Raw genomic sequence first — 19,602 nt, 5'->3', positions numbered from 1 at the left:
CTCAACTCAACTCAACTCAATTCAACTCAACAACACCACACAGCACAACTCAACTCAACTCAACAACACCACACAGCACAACTCAACTCAACTCAACTCAACTCAACACCACATAGCACAACTCAACTCAACTCAAGCATTTTAACACACTACAAAAACATCTGCCCAATTAAGTAAATATGTTCTGTGTGAGAAGAAATGAACGTGGATGAAATGTGAAGACCAGTACGGTTAAAAAAATAATGAAAATCAATCAAAAATAAATCTAAATTTCTGAACCAGTTATTCAAATACACAGTTAGCAATACACCTGTTTGAATAGAAATGACAGCTCCAGCTAAAAGTAATAGAAAGATACAGTTAGCATTTCAATATTTCTGGATTTCACAGCTGGGCAAATACAATCTATTCATTTCAGGTTTAGTGAGCATTTGATTTCTCTATTCCTAACAAAAAAACATAAAATATATTTATTTAAAAAAAAAAGGTATTTTATTTTAATACAGTATTTTCAAATACTATTTTAATTTTTTTTTGCTTGTTTTTTTGGCAAAGTTAGTTAGTTAATGGAATCTTATTTTAATTCATGCCCAGAGCAATAAGTAAGAAACTTCCTTGAGCTTTGAACCCAGCTCAGCTTGATCAACAAGTGCTCTTTACAGAGTTCTAGAACAGTGCTTCTCAAACGTTCCGCTCCGCACCCACCCCCCCACCCCTCCTCCTGTCTGTGGTCACTTTGCGCTGCTTCCTTCTCTCACATCCCCCTTCTCTCATCACATTCTCGTCCTAACCCCCATTCTCCTCTTTCTACCCCTCCCAGAAAATCTCCCACACCAACACACTCTAGAAAATGCATCACCCTTCAATCCTTCTTTTCCACTTGCACAATCCTTCCAGCAACATCCATACAAAACCAAGAATTCATCTGAAACTCTGGCAAGTCTTGCAGGGTTATAACCCTCCTGTGCAGTTAACACAGATAACGGGGCGGGAAGAGTGGAAACACGATACCCCGGTGGCAAACAGAGACCACTTCTGATCATTGTATTCCATAAGGCAAAGATTTGCATTGTGGGTAAAAACGCTCGCAGGTTTGCGCCCAGTCTTCACTTTGTGATACCAAGTAACTATAAAAAAAATCAGCACTACCTACTAATTAAACCCCCCAACACCAGTTTCCCCAACTTAGAACACGGGCAACATTTATCCCAACCCCAACAGAACACAGAAAAAAACAACATGGTCGTGCCCGTGTTGTGATTGGTGGATCCTGGCACAGGGAGCGTCTCATTGGATGAGGGGTGCAGAGCGATCATTAGTGACCGTCCTTCTGAGACGCACATGAGCAAACGGGTTTCTTCAGAGAGAAAGAGAGAGATGCCATAATCAATACGAGCAGAGCATTTGGCCAAATCCTGTTGAGAAGCAAAAAGGAGGGAGGATAGGATGAGAGAAGAGGGTGGGAAGGACGAGAGGAGAGGGTGAGGATGCTTGATTTAGTCTTACCTGTTTGGGGAGGATGTTGGTGCTCCAAAATCGGCAACTAGCTGAAAACCAAAGAAGTGAACACCAGTTAAGGGTCTGATCTCCAGTATAAATTCAGTTGTCCTCTTTGCTGCCGGTGGCCAACTTGTCACAAAATCACAGCCTTCTCCCTGTCCTAAATACTCCCACACTCCATTACTGAGTTATCATCCTCTCTTACCTGTGAGATGTCTGGGTTCATCAGTTACCATCCTCAATTACCTGTGAGATGTCTGGGTTCATCAGTTACCATCCTCAATTACCTGTGAGATGTCTGGGTTCATCATGCTGTAGGGCCTGGGTCGGAAGGTACTAACTCTGGGAGGGGGTGTGTACTGGTCCTCGCCCTCCTCCCCGCTCACGTGGTTCGATCCTCCGGTGCCAATCTTGTCAAGGTTCCCAACGCTGCCACTCAGCTTCGAGACAGGAGGAGGGGGGCTGAGAGAGAGAAGGAGAGAGAGTGGGAGCGAAATAGAGAGAGACAGTTTTTGGGTCAACTGAAACCATGGTCTGAATCAAGCTTGCTCGCCCACACACTGTATTGAACTGCAAACCGTTGGTGAGAGAACAGTTGCTATTGAAAATGGCGCCCTACAAAAACAAGATAACGTTCGCAATGAAGGGAAGCAGAGAGGAAACTGGCAAAGAAAAAAGGGCAGCGTGGGCTGAGAGAGGAAAGACTTACCTTGGGTTTGGAATGCCGGGGGAATTCTGAACAGGCTGAGTGTATGACAAAGGGAACCAGCCTTTCCTGAGAGAGAGAGAGAGAGAGAGAGAGAGAGAGAGAGAGAGAGAGAGAGAGATTGGGTTTGGCATGACCCATGATGTGGTGGCATTCTCTCCTGGTATACCCTGGGTCCTTTGACTACTCTGAAAGGTCTAGCTATTGCCTTAGCCCGTCTGTAAAGGACCACAAAGCCACTTTTGTGGCATGCAGCTTGGTTTCAGGAGACTTGGTTTCCAGGCCACTGCACGGCACACCAGGCAGGGAGACTTGGGGTTTGATACAGCCACCTCAAATTAGGTCTCCTGCCGGACGGGGGTCTCCTGGAACCAGGTTTCAAGCCACCGCTGTTCGTGGGAGAGCTGCTCCGAGTTCCCTTGACAGGTTGGAAAGCAGGATTCCACAGGAAAAGCAAATTTAAGTTACAACAGAACACTGGTCGCTTGTATTGATGATTCCCCAAATAAAATCTAAATCTAATTCACACCTTTTCAGCTGGTTTTCTTAAGCAAAGGACACAGTCAGCTATCTGAACCGACTTCGAAACCTGATCCAGGCTCTTTTATACATGCGAGCCAAGTTTAATTAGCAATCGATTGAGCAATTTAACCCGCCTGCACTTGAAGGCTCTTGATCGACCCCTCCTGCTATGCACTGGACTTGCTTGATCTCAGCACAGCGTTACTGGATCCTCAGCTGATGCGCTCTCCCTGCACTATTGCACTTCTCAATTACCTGCCAGTTCTCTCGTTCTCTCCATAGTGCCAGCCGTCCCTCGGCTCCGAGACGAGCAGGGCGACCTTGTCTCCGGGTAGGAAGTGAAGTAACGAGGCCCCGCCCACTGCCTCTGTCAGCCCGCCCCCTTGAGGAGAGTGAGGGAAGAGAGCGAGGACCTGAGGAGGAGGGGAGGGAGAGACACGGGGCAGTGTCCCTCCTGAGAGAGAGAGAGAGAGAGAGAGAGAGAGAGAGAGAGAGCGAGGGAAGGAAGGGAAGATTGCGTTGAAGTCTTTAAAATCGTAAACGATTAAGATCAAGTTCACCCAAGACTTCCAAATTCAGCACAGAGAGAAGAGTAAGAGGGCAGAAATGGAAGCTGAGTAGAGTTTATAAAAGAATGTAGGAAGCACTTTTTGAGAGGCAGAGAGAGTATAAATGCATGGAACAGCAAATCTGGTGAAGTAATCGGGTCTGAAACACTGGGAACATTTAGAAAAGTAACAGAAAAACTATTTTATAAAAACATGGATTATCTCACCCAGGAAATGCAGTCTAGCCTCGAGTCCTTGTTTCCGCGACAGTGGTAGGGTGCTAGTGGCATAGATGTCGCTGGCCTTGAGCAGAGGGGGATTGTGGGACACTGGAGGAGGGAGGTGCTGAGTGAGAAGGGGCTCATGGGAAGGGGGACAACTCTCCCTTTCTTCTACCAGAATCTGACAGTCTAGAGGGGTGTGGGAGTGTGAGAGGGGAGGGTTGTGGGATAGTGGAGGACTCTGTGGTCTGGAAAGAGGGGGGTTATGGGTAACCGATTGATGCGAGGTTGCATTGTGGGAAATATTATGAGATGAGGATGGTGCATTGTGGGTAACCGTGGTGTTTGGGGTTAGGGAAAGAGGCGGACTGTGGGGGTTGGGAAAACTCGAGAGAAGGGGTCCATGATGGGAGACAGGTGTCTGGGAACGAGAGCCGGCGGCGGAGGAATTCTGGGATGGCTCGTTGTTAGCGGGCGTGTCTCTTCCTCGGTTGCGGTGGGCGGCGCCGTTTGGGAGGGGCGGGACTTCCTGTACAGAGAGCCTCTGGGAAGAGAGAGAGAGAACTTTTTAGGAGATAGACAGACAGATGCACAACAACATTTTTTCAATTTTTGTCAGTTTTTCTGTTAAGTATATGGAAAACTACGAAGCGGTGTGGAATTCAATATGATAACAAGGGAACATTATTCAGCAGCTTTCACTGGACTTCTATATAGAAGGGGTGCAATTCTGTTAACAAGGGAACATTATTCAGCATCTTTCACTGGACTCTATGAAGCTGAGGGAGTTCATTCTATATAGAGGGGGTAGAATTCAATATGTTAACAAAGGAACATTATTCAGCAGCTTTCACTGGACTCTATGAAGCTGAGGGAGTTCATTCTATATAGAGGGGGTGCAATTCAATATGTTAACAAGGGAACATTATTCAGCAGCTTTCACTGGACTCTATGAAGCTGAGGGAGTTCATTCTATATAGAGGGGGTGCAATTCAATATGTTAACAAGGGAACATTATTCAGCAGCTTTCACTGGACTCTATGAAGCTGAGGGAGTTCATTCTATATAGAGGGGGTGCAATTCAATATGATAACAAGGGAACATTATTCAGCAGCTTTCACTGGACTCTATGAAGCTGAGGGAGTTCATTCTATATAGAGGGGGTGCAATTCAATATGTTAACAAGGGAACATTATTCAGCAGCTTTCACTGGACTCTATGAAGCTGAGGGAGTTCATTCTATATAGAGGGGGTGCAATTCAATATGATAACAAGGGAACATTATTCAGCAGCTTTCACTGGACTCTATGAAGCTGAGGGAGTTCATTCTATATAGAGGGGGTGCAATTCAATATGTTAACAAGGGAACATTATTCAGCAGCTTTCACTGGACTCTATGAAGCTGAGGGAGTTCATTCTATATAGAGGGGGTGCAATTCAATATGTTAACAAGGGAACATTATTCAGCAGCTTTCACTGGACTCTATGAAGCTGAGGGAGTTCATTCTATATAGAGGGGGTGCAATTCAATATGTTAACAAGGGAACATTATTCAGCAGCTTTCACTGGACTCTATGAAGCTGAGGGAGTTCATTCTATATAGAGGGGGTGCAATTCAATATGTTAACAAGGGAACATTATTCAGCAGCTTTCACTGGACTCTATGAAGCTGAGGGAGTTCATTCTATATAGAGGGGGTGGAATTCAATATGTTAACAAGGGAACATTATTCAGCAGCTTTCACTGGACTCTATGAAGCTGAGTGAGTTCATTCTATATAGAGGGGGTGCAATTCAATATGTTAACAAGGGAACATTATTCAGCAGCTTTCACTGGACTCTATGAAGCTGAGTGAGTTCATTCTATATAGAGGGGGTGCAATTCAATATGTTAACAAGGGAACATTATTCAGCAGCTTTCACTGGACTCTATGAAGCTGAGGGAGTTCATTCTATATAGAGGGGGTGCAATTCAATATGTTAACAAGGGAACATTATTCAGCAGCTTTCACTGGACTCTATGAAGCTGAGGGAGTTCATTCTATATAGAGGGGGTGGAATTCAATATGTTAACAAGGGAACATTATTCAGCAGCTTTCACTGGACTCTATGAAGCTGAGGGAGTTCATTCTATATAGAGGGGGTGGAATTCAATATGTTAACAAGGGAACATTATTCAGCAGCTTTCACTGGACTCTATGAAGCTGAGGGAGTTCATTCAATATAGAGGGGGCGGAATTCAATATGTTAACAAGGGAACATTATTCAGCAGCTTTCACTGGACTTTATGAAAAAAAAGTGTTCATTCTATAGGGTGATGAATTTTTTTTTTTTTGCCATAGCTTTACAGCCAGGAACAAATTCAACCAAGGACTCTCAATATGATCCGTAAAATTCAAATTGCACGTCTCCCATTGAGCCCCATCAGATCCAGTAACACACACACTCACATGACTTCCTCCCAGTTCCAGAGCTGCTGCGTTTCCCAGTTTAGCAGTTCGGAGGACCTCGGCGATCCCAGCATTCCCGGAGCCGGCTGCAGTCTGCCGCACTAGGTTCAACGCTCTCTCTGGCAGTCTGGTGGGCTGGGAGCAGGACGCCTGCCAGCAAGACAGCTTCTGAGACAGCAGCTCCCTCACCTGGTAGGGAAGAGGAACTGCAACTTCAATACAGAAATATTATTTTTCATATTTTAAAAGATTGGAGAACTGCTAACACATCCACGGATGGAAATAAGACTCCTGTTGCACAGCAGTTTGATCAGTTCCAGGTTTTACTACCAGCTTTATCAGCCCCAGTGTGTCTAGGTAACAAGCTCAGGTGTGTCTTATGATTAAACTCCTAGTGAAAGCAGGACTGGATCACACTGCTGTGCATCGGGAGGGTAGCCCCAGGGTATGATGGCAGTAGCTGCCACGCTTGACTGCACCTTGCTGTGGTACATGTTGAAGTGTTTGGTGACGGCACACTGACGGTCCACCAGGAAGCAATAGCGGCGCCTCTCTTCCGTGAGCGCTGAGCGGTAACCCGCGGCAACCAGCTGATCCAACTCCCCCTGCCGTCGACTCATCAGCTCCACGAACTGGGAAGAAAAACAGAGACAGGAATCTCTATACAGCAGAGGTATATATTGCATAGATAGGTAGATAGATAGATAGATAGATAGATAGATAGATAGATAGATAGATAGATAAATAGATAGATAGATTATAGTGTGCACGTGTATTAGAACACACACCATTGGAAACACACAGACAGGGATCTCTATACAGCAGAGTGCACCTGTATAGGAAAAGTAGTGATTGTCAGACATGCAATTCATTTCAAACAGTGGGAGTTTCTATATCGCTGATCACTGAGTTGAGATTGAAATTCTCATACCCAGAGGTGTGTTCATGCAGGCGGGTATATAAAGATTTCAATGACACAGCTGGAGCTGTTCTGATACATTTGCACAGGGCTGTATCTCCATTGTATATAGTCTCTTTATCCATAGCAGTGAAAGGGTTAACTCACTCCCATATCTTTTATACCACGCCCCATTCTCATCAAGCCACGCCCATTGCACATAACTGACCTTCTCATGACCCCTCCCCCCTCCCCTTGGTTCCCGGAACTCACAGGAACCGTTTCCGTGGGAACAGAGTAGCATAGAGAAAAATGGGGTAGAAGACACAATGGACAGAAAAAAAAGATTTGAAAAAAAAAACTAAAGCTAAAATTTCTCTTGACTTGACCAAAAACAAGGTAGCAAGCTTGCCTTTCCCCTGGGTGTGAGAATTTCAATTCCTGCTCAGTGATCACTTTTCTCTTGCTGTTTGAAATGAACTGCATGTCTGACAATCACTAATTTGCCTGTTTTGACAATTTCTAGACAAGATTTTCAGATCCAGTGGTTTTATTTCATATGCACAAAAAATCTAAACTACAGTCTCTCTCTCTCTCTCTCTCTCTCTCTCTCTCTCTCTCTCTCTCTCTCTCTCTCTCTCTCTCTCTCTCTCTCCCCCTCTTTTGTTTTGTAACCGTAGCTGTGCATGACAGGACGTGACATCACCCTTTCCTTTCCTATTCTCCTTCCTGTTATGAATCCCACCTATTGTTACAAAGTGTTCCTAAACAAACAGTTCTCCGTCTGCCTGTTTATCTCATCCCTCAATCCCTTTCTCTTTCCACTCTCCCCCTTCCTTCTCCCTCCCTCCTCTCCCCCTCAGCTGAGATGGCTTCCACATTCCTCACTCTAATCCTGGCTGTATAGAGAGTGAAGGAGCGTGTATTCAAGAGAGAGCAAGCAAGTGGGGGGAACATTAACATAATGGCAGAGATCCAGAGAGAGAGAGAGCGAGAGAGAGTTATAGCACGATTCTGGCCAAACATCCTTTCCAGAAGAACTGACACAAATGAAAAAATTTGACAGTTTGAAAATCTAACATGAAATACCACTGTACTACTTCGGCTTCTGGTTGATTTTTTTTTGTGATATCATTGTTATAGTTTCTTTGATTATATGATGTTAAATATGCAGACACACACACACTCCGATAGACAGCTCCAGGCTCTGTTTGAATGACAGGACAACACAGTCACCCAGATCTTTGGGGTCACCTGCATCTCTCGGTCCCCGTATTTTTGGGGGTGCCTGCTCCCCTGGCTCTTCCTCCTCAATTTCTTGAGCTCGGACTGACAGCGCTCAATGGAGTCTGATTTTGATCTCCTCTCTCCCTGGTACTTCTTCAGAGTGGCCTGAAAGAGACACAGAGAAACAAACATCTCTCAAATCCTAAAATCCTAGGAGGTGAAGCTTTTAGCCCTATATGTCTATTAGTAATACTATTTCGTGTAGTATATTATAAATCTCTTCTTATCCTCTGGTCCCCCTGAGCTAATAAGAGTTTTACAATCCTGAAACAAACGCATGTTGTAATCAGGGTTTAACATAACCTAATTAGACCTGTACAAAAAACCAAGGATTTCATTCATGACTGTATTGGAAACAAGGTCTTCTTAAACGCATTTCCCAGCACTGGAACACTGGAGTTCCAGACTCGGGGCTCGGCTCACCGTCAGGTATTTCAGATCCAGCTCAAGTTTCTGTTCCAGCTGGGAAAGCAGCTCCGAGTGGAAAAGCTTCAACTGGGAACAGAAAAGAAGGGATGCATTAGAGAGAGAGGAGGGAGACAGAGAGGAGGGAGAGAGGGAAATGGAGAAGGGAGGGGAAAGGGAGGGGTAGAAAGAGGAGAGATAGGGGAAAGGCAGACACACAGATGATAGATACAGACAGACAGACAGACAGACAGACACAGGCAGGCAGGCAGACAGACCGACGGAGACAGACACACAGACAGACACACAGACACACAGACACAAAGACAACAGACAGACAGACTCACCACTTCTTCCAGCTGCACTTGAATCTGTCGGTGAACTTCGGCCATTTGAAACAGCGTGTCCCCTGAAAGACATGGTCACAAATGAAATAATCTCACTCCTAATTTGTATCTCGGCACTTGTGTTTTATTTGCAAACATCTCTTACTGGTTTTGTAAGAATATTGTGCATGTTTAAAAACGTACAGTTCACTAATTCAAACACACTGGCACACAGGACGGGCATTGCAGTGTCAAACGACAGGATTTAAGGGAGAGAATTGCTTGATTTTTTTCCTACTATGGAAGGATGTGGAGGAACAGAAGGGAAAGAGAGAGGTACTGAGAGAGAGAGGGGGGAGAGAGACAGGTACTGAGAGAGAGAGGGGGAGAGAGAGTAGGTACTGAGAGAATCTTGGGTAATACATCTTTAAGAGAGAAAGAGGGAGAGGGAGAGAGAGATAGAAAGTGAGCGAGAGGGGTACTGAGAGAGAGAGTGGTACTGCGAGAGGATTGTGGGTAATGCATCTTTAAGGGTGAGAGAGAGAGAGAGAGAGAGGTGCTGAGAGAGGGTCCATTGTTCTGGGTTTATTCACATCACATGATGCGATTGGGTCAGTGTGCAGCTTTCTGAGTGGGGGAGGGAGAGAGAGAAAGAGAAAGGGAGGCAGCACGACAAAGAATATATTCTACATACAGCCGTGTGCAAACGCATCGGAACACCTCCAGAGGTGTCATTGAAATCCTTCATATACCTGCCTGCATGAAAACACTGTGAGAATTTCAATTCCCGCTCAGTAATCAGTGACATAGAAACACACTCATGTTTGAAAATGACAGACCGCTTTGTGCTTCTATCAGGCGTCTTAAACAGCTTCTGAAAAGCCTCCTGTGTTTGATTGTGTGCGGCTCTGTGTTCCTTTTCTCTCACTGTATGAAATTAATTTCACTTGTGGCTTATTCAAGTTGTCAATTAAATCAGACAATCACTAATTTGCCTGACAATTTTCCAATATGTTCTGTTCTGGTGGTTTGATTTCATACACATAACAAATCAAAACTACAGAAGCAATGGGAGTGTGTTCTAATACAGGAGGACCCTACTGTATTATATTTATATATATTCCAATACTAATGGTAGGAAGAAGATGAAATGATTCCATACAAATGGACTCACCCAACTCTTTGGATCCCTGACTGTCACTCGCCAGCTCTCCCAGCTTCACCAGAGCATCAAAATATCCTTTAGCAGCCAGAGAGACCCCTAATAAACAGCAAACACATTCCGCTGTCTATCTACACAACACCAAGAGCAACAGCTGTAGCGCCTTTCATCACAACGACCCCAAAGCGCTTCACAAACACACACACACACTGAGACACAAACACACACACACTGACACACTGACACACACACACACACGCTGAGACACAAACACACACACACTGACACATTGACACACACACACACACACTGAGACACAAACACACACACACTAACACATTGACACACACAGACACAAACACACACACACTGACACACACACACAGACACACACACAAACACACACACACACTGAACACACACACACACACACACACACACACACACACACACACACACACACACACACACACACACACACACACACACTGAGACACAAACACACACACACTCACACACACACACACACACACACACACACACACACACACACACACACACACACACACACACACACACACACACACTGACACACTGACACACACACACACACTGACACAGACACACACTCACACACACACTATTCAATTCAAATCTTTTTGCATGATATTTGTACACAGTTCTACCTACCAGTTAAGGCTTTCTCATAATTTTTTCCCATAATGACGAAATTCTTTAGACCAGGGTTGAACTGCTCAAGAATTACCTGGGGGGGGGGGGGGGGGGGGGGGGGGGGGACAAAAAGTTAATTTCATTTTAAACTCTGAGTCCAAGTGGGGTCCGGAATCTGATAAAGATTCTGTGTTTATTCCTTTCTCTGAGAGCTGAAAAAAATCAAGAATGTATTGTGGGTGAGTAAGATGAGCATTGCCTGGGTGAGGGCTTTCAATACACACTGTACAGACTTCCCTGTGAACTTATAGGGTCTTCAGTAACTACATTTGGTGTTACTTTGAACTACTCTACAAAAATGTGGTCTTACAAGCAGAAGAAGAAGAAGAAGAAGAAGAAGAAGAAGAAGAAGAAGAAGCAGCAGAAGAAGAAGAAGAAGAAGAAGAAGAAGAAGAAGAAGAAGAAGCAGAAAGAGGTAGAGAAAGAAGAAGAAGAAGAAGAAGAAGCAGAAGAAGAGAAGAAGAAGCAGAAGAAGAAGAAGAAGAAGAAGAAGAAGAAGAAGAAGAAGAAGAAGAGAGCAGGTCTGACTTGTTCAGTTCCTGTTTCTCAGATCTGAGCAAAACAGTCCAGGTGGAAGCACTAACTAGGCCTGACCTGACCCTCATGCCTGGATCACTGTTTATCTGAGCAGACTACAGCCTGAGAGGGAGTCCTCAGCAGCCCTGACCAGCCCTGACCAGCCCTGACCTGCCCTGACTCTGCACCTCACACTATCTGAACATCCAACCACATCACCATTCAACAAGTCTAACATTGAGCTATGTTAGCATTCCCAATCACCACTCTTCAAATGAAACACCCTTCCCAGCTCCACTGCCGAGCCACACAGAACCCCTCTCCCTGACTCTCCAGAGCTCAGCTCCACTGTCAATGCTCTCCACCCTGTCAGTGAAGTAGATTAGCGATTGCTAGCGAGACACTTACCTTGTACACATTTTCTGTCATTTTGTTTACTTCATCAGATCGGGACATGGCAGCTGCGATTCCGCGGATGGTTGATTTTGTGCAGATTTAACCCGGAGGACCTTAATGCCACTTGCAGTCTTCTTTTTACGATAACAAAATGTTTTTTTTAAAAAAGAACGTTTAGCTATGCTTGTTCAGAACGGGGTTAAACTAATGCAATCCTTTATAATTATTATTATTATTATTATTATTATTATTATTATTATACAAATGTTTGAAATGTGTTTAGTTGTTGTGTTAATAGCGCAGACTCTAGTCGATGTGTAAATGATCTGAATTACTTTAAACGATACAGCGCGTTTAGATCGTATAATCTTATACCCGCTTTACCTGTATTTAAACACACAAACACACACACATTTGGTTGATACAATCTTCAAGCCCATAGTCAGTAACAAGTTGTTTTATTCATTGTTTAAAAAGAAATGGTCTCCTATCTTTTTTAAACGTTTTCTATTTTTGTTAAAACGTCGCGTTTTTCTTTTAAACATTAAACTTCTATCGCCACCTTTTTACATTATTATTATTATTATTATTATTATTATTATTATTATTAAAGATTTTGTAGTTGTTTATGATTCTTACAAAACTATAAAACCGTCATCATAACACAAACGCTTTTCCGCGTTTCTTTAGTGATTAGATTGTATCTTCATTAAAACAAAGACTCATTTATAATTTTTTTTCTCAAGATGCATTCCGTTTTTGCAACCCCGATCTCTCTCTCTCTCTCTCTTCTCCTGAATTATATTTTGCTGTGCAATTCCACTTAATGCGATACACTATACAGTCTCGACAAAAGCCGGTAACCTTTCTTTCTCTCTTGTATTTTAGTTCAGCAATATCCTTTCCATGCAGAGCCGGTGCGCGTCGTCCACTGAAAGCCTCTAAACCGAGGCGACGCTGCGGCGTTGAGAAGCACTCGATCTGAATACCAATGAATTGAGAATAACGGTGCTTAATGACAGAGCCACAGAAAAACCGACAAAAAAGGGAGGCCCGTCCATTCAACTTCCCTCCAATCACTGCTCATAGAGAATAGAGGGTCCCGGCCCGGGACAAAAGAATGAGGGCTAGTGGCTGATCAGTTTAATCCTCTCTGTCTCTCTCTAACCCCCCTCCCCTCCCTTCCACACACACACACACACACACACACAACACACACACACACACACACACACACACACACACACACACACACACACACACACACACACACACACACACACACACACACACACACACACACACACACACACACACACACACACACACACACACACACACACACACACACACACACACACACACACACACACACACACACACACACACACACACACACACACACACACACACACACACACACACACACACACACACACACACACACACACACACACACACACACACACACACACACACACACAACACACACACACACACACACACACACACACACACACACACACACACACACACACACACACACACACACACACACACACACACACACACACACACACACACACACACAACACACACACACACACACACACACACACACACACACACACACACACACACACACACACACACACACACACACACACACACACACACACACACACACACACACACACACACACCCACATCACACACACACTCTCACACACACACACTCTACACACACACACACACACACACACACACACACACACACACACACACTGACACACACACACAACACACACACAAACACACACACACACACACACACACACACACACACACACACACACACACACACACACACACACACACTCTCCCCCTCACTAACTCTCACACTCTCTCAACACTCTCTCACTGCCTCTCTCCCTCTCTCTCTCACTCTCTCTCTCTCTCTCCTCTCTCTCTCTCTCCTCTCTCTCTCTCTCTCTCTCTCTCTCTCTAACTCTCTCTCTCTCTTTCTCCTGTATCTCTCTCTCTCTCTCTCTCTCATCTCTAACAAACTCTTTCTCCCTCACTCTTTCTCTGTATCTCTCTCTCCCCGTCTCTCATATAGTTCAATGAAGGTGTCGTTTTATATGTGATGTTTTGTAGCGGCAGTACAACTCAGTGAAAATGCAGATGAAATGCACAGCGCACAAACACATTGTTGTTTATTTATTTATCTATTTATTTATTTTTAGAAAGCTAGCTTCATCGTCTTAATCAATGTGTGTACACATTTTACAAATAGATACCTGTTAATCATTCATGAAAAACGTCGAATTTGTATTAGAGCAGATATAGAATCACACGCAGTATGTGCGCACGTGTTGTTAAAGCCCGACGCTACCAGTGGGGGGCGCTATTGTCCTTTACACACACACACACACACACACACACACACACACACACACACACACACTTTGAAAACTACTCGTTCAATAAGCCCTGTAATGAATGATTTCAACGCGTTCGTGAGCTGACACCAATCGGAACTTTATGACTGCGTGTGCGTGTGCGTGTGCGTGTGTTATTTTAAACCAAGAAATTAGTCACCCACAAGGTAAGACAATTTAAAAAACAGATTTAGTAATTAGAAACACTGAAGGTACAGAAATGAGATTGAAGCGCAATGCAATCTGTGTGTGTGTGTGTGTGTGATGTTAAATCGCAGGGCACAGGGTGACGTCACCGGCTTCTTTTAAAGAAACGTCCCCGTCCCCCCCCCCGTCCCCCCCCTTGCTCCCTGCGGCCTGGTGTCACATTGCAACGTCGCCGGTAGGGGGCTCCTCTTGCTCCATGTATCTGATCAGCTGCACCCCGCGTCTTCGAAACCTTACAGTGTTGTGCACTGACAGAGAGAGAGAGAGAGAGATGGAGAGAAATCCCAATTAAAATAATACAGCCTCAGACTTGCGGTCAGTCACAAGCGCTACCGTGCATTATAATTGCAATCACTGCGGCAGCATTGTAACTGTAATTGTAATTAAAATACACAGATGTGTAATTGTAATTGAAATGCATAGCCGTGTAATTGTAATTGAAATACATAGCTGTGTAATTGTAATTATAACTATAATTGTAATTATTACTGCAATGGCTACTGAAGGGCACAGTTGTGTATTTGCAATTGTAATTGAAATACATGGCTATGTAATTGTAATTGTAATTGAGGTACACAGCTTGTAATAGCGACAGTAATTGTAATTGAAGCACACAGTTGTGTAATTGTAATTGTAATTGTAATAGTAACTGAAGCGCACAGTAATTGTAAGTGTAATTGAAATTGTAATTGTAATTCTTATTGCAACGGTGACTGAAGCGCACAGTAATTGTAATTGTAATTGTAATTGTAATTCTTATTGCAACGGTGACTGAAGCGCACAGTAATTGTAATTGTAATTCTTCCTGCAATGGTAATTGAAGCGCACAGCTGTGTAATTGTAATTGTAATTGAAGTGTAATAGTAACCTGTGTATCTCTGGCCTGGCTGGTAGACCCGCACCAGGATGACAGACACCACAAAAAGGACAAAGCAGAGCAGAGCAGTGATCAGGAACCAGGGCTGGAGAACTAGAGGGGAGACACAAAGAGAGATCAATGAAGACAAGCAGACAGATACTCAGCTCAGAGCAGTGATCAGGAACCATATTTTTATTATGTTTTACCACCCCTCTCTGTGCTTTACAATGCTTCCCTATGCTTTACCAGACCTCTCTGTGCTTTACAATGCTTCCCTATGCTTTACCACCCCTCTCTGTGCTTTACAATGCTTCCCTATGCTTTACCAGCCCTCTCTGTGCTTTACAATGCTTCCATATGCTTTACCAGACCTCTCTGTGCTTTACAATGCTTCCCTGTGCTTTACCAGACCTCTGTGCTTTACAATGCTTCCCTATGCTTTACTAGACCTCTCTGTGCTTTACAATGCTTTCCTATGCTTTACCAGACCTCTTTGTGCTTTACAATGCTTCCCTATGCTTTACCGCACCTCTCTGTGCTTTACAATGCTTCCCTATGCTTTACCACACCTCTCTGTGCTTTACAATGCTTCCCTATGCTTTACCAGACCTCTCTGTGCTTTACAATGCTTCCCTATGCTTTACCAGACCTCTCTGTGCTTTACAATGCTTCCCTATGCTTTACCAGACCTCTCTGTGCTTTACAATGCTTCCCTATGCTTTACCAGACCTCTCTGTGCTTTACAATGCTTCCCTATGCTTTACAAGACCTCTCTGTACTTTATAATGCTTCCCTATGCTTTACCAGACCTCTCTGTGCTTTACAATGCTTCCCTATGCTTTACCAGACCTCTTTGTGCTTTACAATGCTTCCCTATGCTTTAAAATATGAAATCAAATTTAAGAAAGTTATGTCCGTAATACTTACACACATACTCGGTTTGCTTGCCTGGGTTCATGTTAGCTGCAGACTTAAGCATTGTGTTCTGAGCACGGGAGGCAGTTATAGACTGTGCTGTACTGGACACTTGGGTTGAGTGATAAAGACAGAGATAAATCAGTATACAGTGGCACCATACACTAAAGTTCCCCTGAGTTTCAGCGCCCACAATATGCATTGATTGTTACATTATTTATTTACATAAAACATTATTTTTGTATTATTTTTTTAATACAGTGCAAATATAGACTAGCACACTGTGCAAGTTCTTTCAGTAACACTTTCCATGAAGAATCTCTAATGACTGTGCGTTTGCATAGCAGTCATAGCAGTCAGTAAATCCACGTGTGCTTACACATCATCACAATGTTATTATGCAGAGTTACTGTGTACTTGATGTGTACATAATGTTACACAATATATACAAACTCACAATTGTGTCAGAAAAGGATTGGGGTTATAGCGTGCAAAAAGATTGAGAAATTTAAGTCCGTTGTAACTCTGCATAATACCATTGCAATGACGTGTGAGCACACACGGATTTACTCAGTAACTGCTCTCCTTAGAGACACTCAGTGGAAAGCGTCCCCCTTATTTCTGGTACACAGACTGCATCAGCGTGGCTTGCCATGGTCAGTATTTTCAGCAGGCACAGCGGTCGCTCTGTCACGGTTTGAAGGGGTTGGAGTCGGAGTCAGATTTAATCTGGACACTGGGGCTGAGTGATAGAAATAGAAAACGCAATTTTAAAAACCAGCGTTGAATATACAATCTTCCATTCTCTCTCTCTCTCTCTCTCTCTCTCTCTCTCTCTCTCTCTCTCTCTCTCTCATGCACAAACTGGTTTAAAATATCTAGAAATGAAAAAAAAAAAGTCGTGACGGAAGATTTTAAATGTAAAAAGCTTGCTCCATCCTTATTATTGTATATATTTCCAGACTGCTTGCTTACCGCGGTCAGTTTCCTCAGCTGTCGTTTTCTCAATAGTGGATGTACTTGTCCATGGTGTTGTACTAGAGACTTGGGTTCAATCACAGAAAAAGAGAAAACTCATACGGTAGCACAGTAAATCGTGTATATTGAGCCATAATTTTAAAAAAAATATTCATTGGACTCTATGAAGCTGAGGGAGTTCATTCTATATAGAGGGGGTGCAATTCAATATGTTAACAAGGGAACATTATTCAGCAGCTTTCACTGGACTCTATGAAGCTGAGGGAGTTCATTCTATATAGAGGGGGAGGAATTCAATATGTTAACAAGGGAACATTATTCAGCAGCTTTCATTGGACTCTATGAAGCTGAGTGAGTTAATTATATATAGAGGGGGTGCAATTCAATATGTTAACAAGGGAACATTATTCAACAGGTTTCATTTATGCAACATTTACGTGATCTAAGCTTGAAGTGAGTTCACTGCCTCTACCGCCGCTTCATTTACTCACCGGTTACTTGAACGTTTAACCCGTTACTGGCATAATACAGCCCACCGTCTCTTCTAGCGAAGCACCAGTACTGTCCGCTGTTAACCAGGGCTGTGGAATTAACTGTGTAGCTCCTCTGTGTGCCGCTGTCGTGCACCGAGATGCCCTCGCTGGCTTTGACCCAGAGAAATGTCCAACCTCCACCCTGAACCTCGCAGCGCAGGGTGAAGGAATCTCCTTCGGTGACCGGTCCCGCATCAACCAGGCTCAGCCGAGGGGTTTCTTCTTCAGAAAAAAAAAATAGAAAAGTCGGGAATTGTGGTATCTACAGCCATTCCCTTACAGAGGCATCATTATCATGTGCCTTTTGTGAAAGATTACCTATCATTTCAGCTTTTCTTTGAAAGTTGATAAGCCTCCCATAGCTGAAAAAAAAGACAGTTCTACACACTACTTGCAAGGCACGTACAGTAAGTGGTGCGCAATTGTATTACTACACCTAGATCAGTGATATCCTTTATACACCCGCCTGCATGAAAACACCTCCCTCAATGATCAGCGAGATAGAAACACACTCGCGTGTGAAAATGTTACACCGCTTTGTGCTCTAATCAGGCATTTTAAACAACTTCTAAAAAGCCTCCTGGGTTTGACCCAGTTCCTTTTCTCCTGCTTGACCAAGAAGTAATGCATGTCTGGTTTTGGCAGCATTGACCTGCAATGCTCCGGCCAACGTGCGGCGTATTCCCCCCCCCCCCCCCATAAACCTCAAGTCCAGCGGTCACTGGTTGTAGATTTTGTACCTGAAGCGTTTCCAGAGGTGCTCCCGGCAGTCAGCACTGGAGAGAGAACAAAGAGAGGCAGTGCGTGGATGCATTGAGAAGCCCAGAACATTAACGCTCTACACACACACACACACAGTAAATCTAGAAACTATGCATAATAAAACACAAACATTGTTATCAAAACATGTTGCTACAACTACAACATAATATCGCAAAAAGTCTACCGGAAGCCAGAAACTGCAAGGTGTGTAAGTCAATACATTAACATGACATCATTCAGCAGGTTTCATTTGAACTCGTGAAGCAGAGTTAGTTAATTAGAGTGTGATGGTGCAAAACCTTTAGACACACACGTCACACTTCTTCAAAATAAGCGATGATTCAGTCTCTGATAATGAAGGGCAGACTGATTTGAACCCGGGATCCCCTTCCCCAGAAGGTAGAATCCTTTATGAATGTTAATACAGAAAACCCAGTACTTACAGACCACTGTGAAGAGTTGAGCTGCCCTCATTGCGATTGATTAAACAGTTGCTTGATCTAATAGAGTACAATTCACTGAGGAAGTCAAACACATCCTGTCAATATTCCCACCCAGTGTCCCAAAGGCATTCCAGAATGTGGACTGCTCTAATGTGAATGCTGCAGCCATACTGAAACTAAAAACACATGGAAACAAGGGTCTCTACAACACACAGCCACGGCCAAGCGTCTTGCATCACCCTCTAGAACGAAGTCATTCTGCTTCCCTTCTGGGTCATGCTGAATTATTTTCCCAAAGGGGCGCATTCCGCGCTACCCTCGGGCATCAAGGGTTTGCTTTTAGCAGAAATCCGGACAAAAATAATCAAGTCACCCCACCTGCAGCGGCTGCTCATTTCCTTCCAGGGATTCACGATAAAGGGTTTAGGCAGGCCACTCCTCTCATTTTGAATGGCTATCGTTACCATTGTGTGGACGATCGGTGTGGAGAATAGAAGGCTCGGTCATTTAGTTTTGTGTGTGTGTGTGTGTGTGTGTGTGTGTGGTTAGTTTATAAAGTGTACAGCTCTGGCCGTTTTGCATCTGCTGGAATTTTAGGACTGAGACGTAATTAAAAAAAACAAAACAAAACAAAAAAAATTATACGACCACTATTTAGATATTTTATTTAGCATCATGTAATCAAAGAACAACTACAAAATGATATCGCAAACAAAACTCTATCAGAAGGAAAGCATAACAGTAGTATTTCATGTTACATTTCGAAATGTCACATTTTACAGTTTGTCCTACATGG

General features: G+C 43.7%; 2 protein-coding genes across 4 annotated transcripts; both read right to left on the bottom strand.

Annotated features, from left to right (window-relative positions):
- Positions 1 to 80: 80 nt before the first annotated feature.
- Positions 81 to 12,804, bottom strand: LOC121302431 (brain-specific angiogenesis inhibitor 1-associated protein 2-like). Of its 3 annotated transcripts, XM_041232399.1 has the most exons (14): positions 11,681 to 12,802; positions 10,715 to 10,790; positions 10,037 to 10,123; positions 8,884 to 8,945; positions 8,555 to 8,626; positions 8,099 to 8,236; positions 6,426 to 6,578; positions 5,947 to 6,135; positions 3,504 to 4,041; positions 2,984 to 3,182; positions 2,210 to 2,275; positions 1,788 to 1,962; positions 1,507 to 1,547; positions 82 to 1,357 (listed from the first exon to the last, which is right to left on the bottom strand). In XM_041232399.1, exons 1-14 carry the CDS (start codon positions 11,726 to 11,728, stop codon positions 1,288 to 1,290), a joined length of 1,914 nt encoding a protein of 637 aa, XP_041088333.1. In that variant the 5' UTR covers positions 11,729 to 12,802; the 3' UTR covers positions 82 to 1,287. The 3 variants fall into 3 exon arrangements, with proteins under 3 accessions (XP_041088334.1, XP_041088333.1, XP_041088336.1); XM_041232400.1 differs by lacking the exon at positions 2,210 to 2,275 and having other exon boundaries at positions 81 to 1,357; positions 11,681 to 12,804; XM_041232402.1 differs by lacking the exons at positions 10,037 to 10,123; positions 10,715 to 10,790; positions 11,681 to 12,802 and adding an exon at positions 9,067 to 9,183.
- A 1,079-nt stretch (positions 12,805 to 13,883) lies between these two features.
- Positions 13,884 to 19,137, bottom strand: LOC121302394. Its single transcript, XM_041232339.1, has 8 exons — positions 18,807 to 19,137; positions 18,342 to 18,377; positions 17,560 to 17,823; positions 17,066 to 17,134; positions 16,743 to 16,832; positions 16,103 to 16,201; positions 15,185 to 15,286; positions 13,884 to 14,564 (listed from the first exon to the last, which is right to left on the bottom strand). The coding sequence occupies exons 1-8, from the start codon at positions 18,835 to 18,837 to the stop codon at positions 14,473 to 14,475; spliced, it is 783 nt and encodes a 260-aa protein (XP_041088273.1). The 5' UTR covers positions 18,838 to 19,137; the 3' UTR covers positions 13,884 to 14,472.
- Positions 19,138 to 19,602: the final 465 nt, after the last annotated feature.

The sequence above is a fragment of the Polyodon spathula genome, chromosome 29 (assembly GCF_017654505.1).
Source record: "Polyodon spathula isolate WHYD16114869_AA chromosome 29, ASM1765450v1, whole genome shotgun sequence".
Classification (NCBI taxonomy): Eukaryota; Metazoa; Chordata; class Actinopteri; order Acipenseriformes; family Polyodontidae; genus Polyodon; species Polyodon spathula.
This window is presented reverse-complemented; position numbering and strand designations above follow the sequence as displayed.

Bases quoted from the DNA above. Each gene is read 5' to 3' on its own strand.
- LOC121302431 (XM_041232399.1), bottom strand. From the start codon at position 11,728: ATGTCCCGATCTGATGAAGTAAACAAAATGACAGAAAATGTGTACAAG. The intron at 10,124-10,714 runs GTAGGTAGAACT...GCTGTTTATTAG, and splicing joins TTATGAGAAAGCCTTAACTG to GGGTCTCTCTGGCTGCTAAA. The intron at 1,358-1,506 runs GTAAGACTAAAT...TTCTCTCTGAAG, and splicing joins CCAACATCCTCCCCAAACAG to AAACCCGTTTGCTCATGTGC.
- LOC121302394 (XM_041232339.1), bottom strand. From the start codon at position 18,837: ATGAGGGCAGCTCAACTCTTCACAGTGGTCT. The intron at 17,824-18,341 runs GTACAAAATCTA...TTTTTTCTGAAG, and splicing joins CACCTCTGGAAACGCTTCAG to AAGAAACCCCTCGGCTGAGC. The intron at 16,202-16,742 runs GCAAGCCACGCT...ACTCAACCCAAG, and splicing joins TGCTGAAAATACTGACCATG to TGTCCAGTACAGCACAGTCT.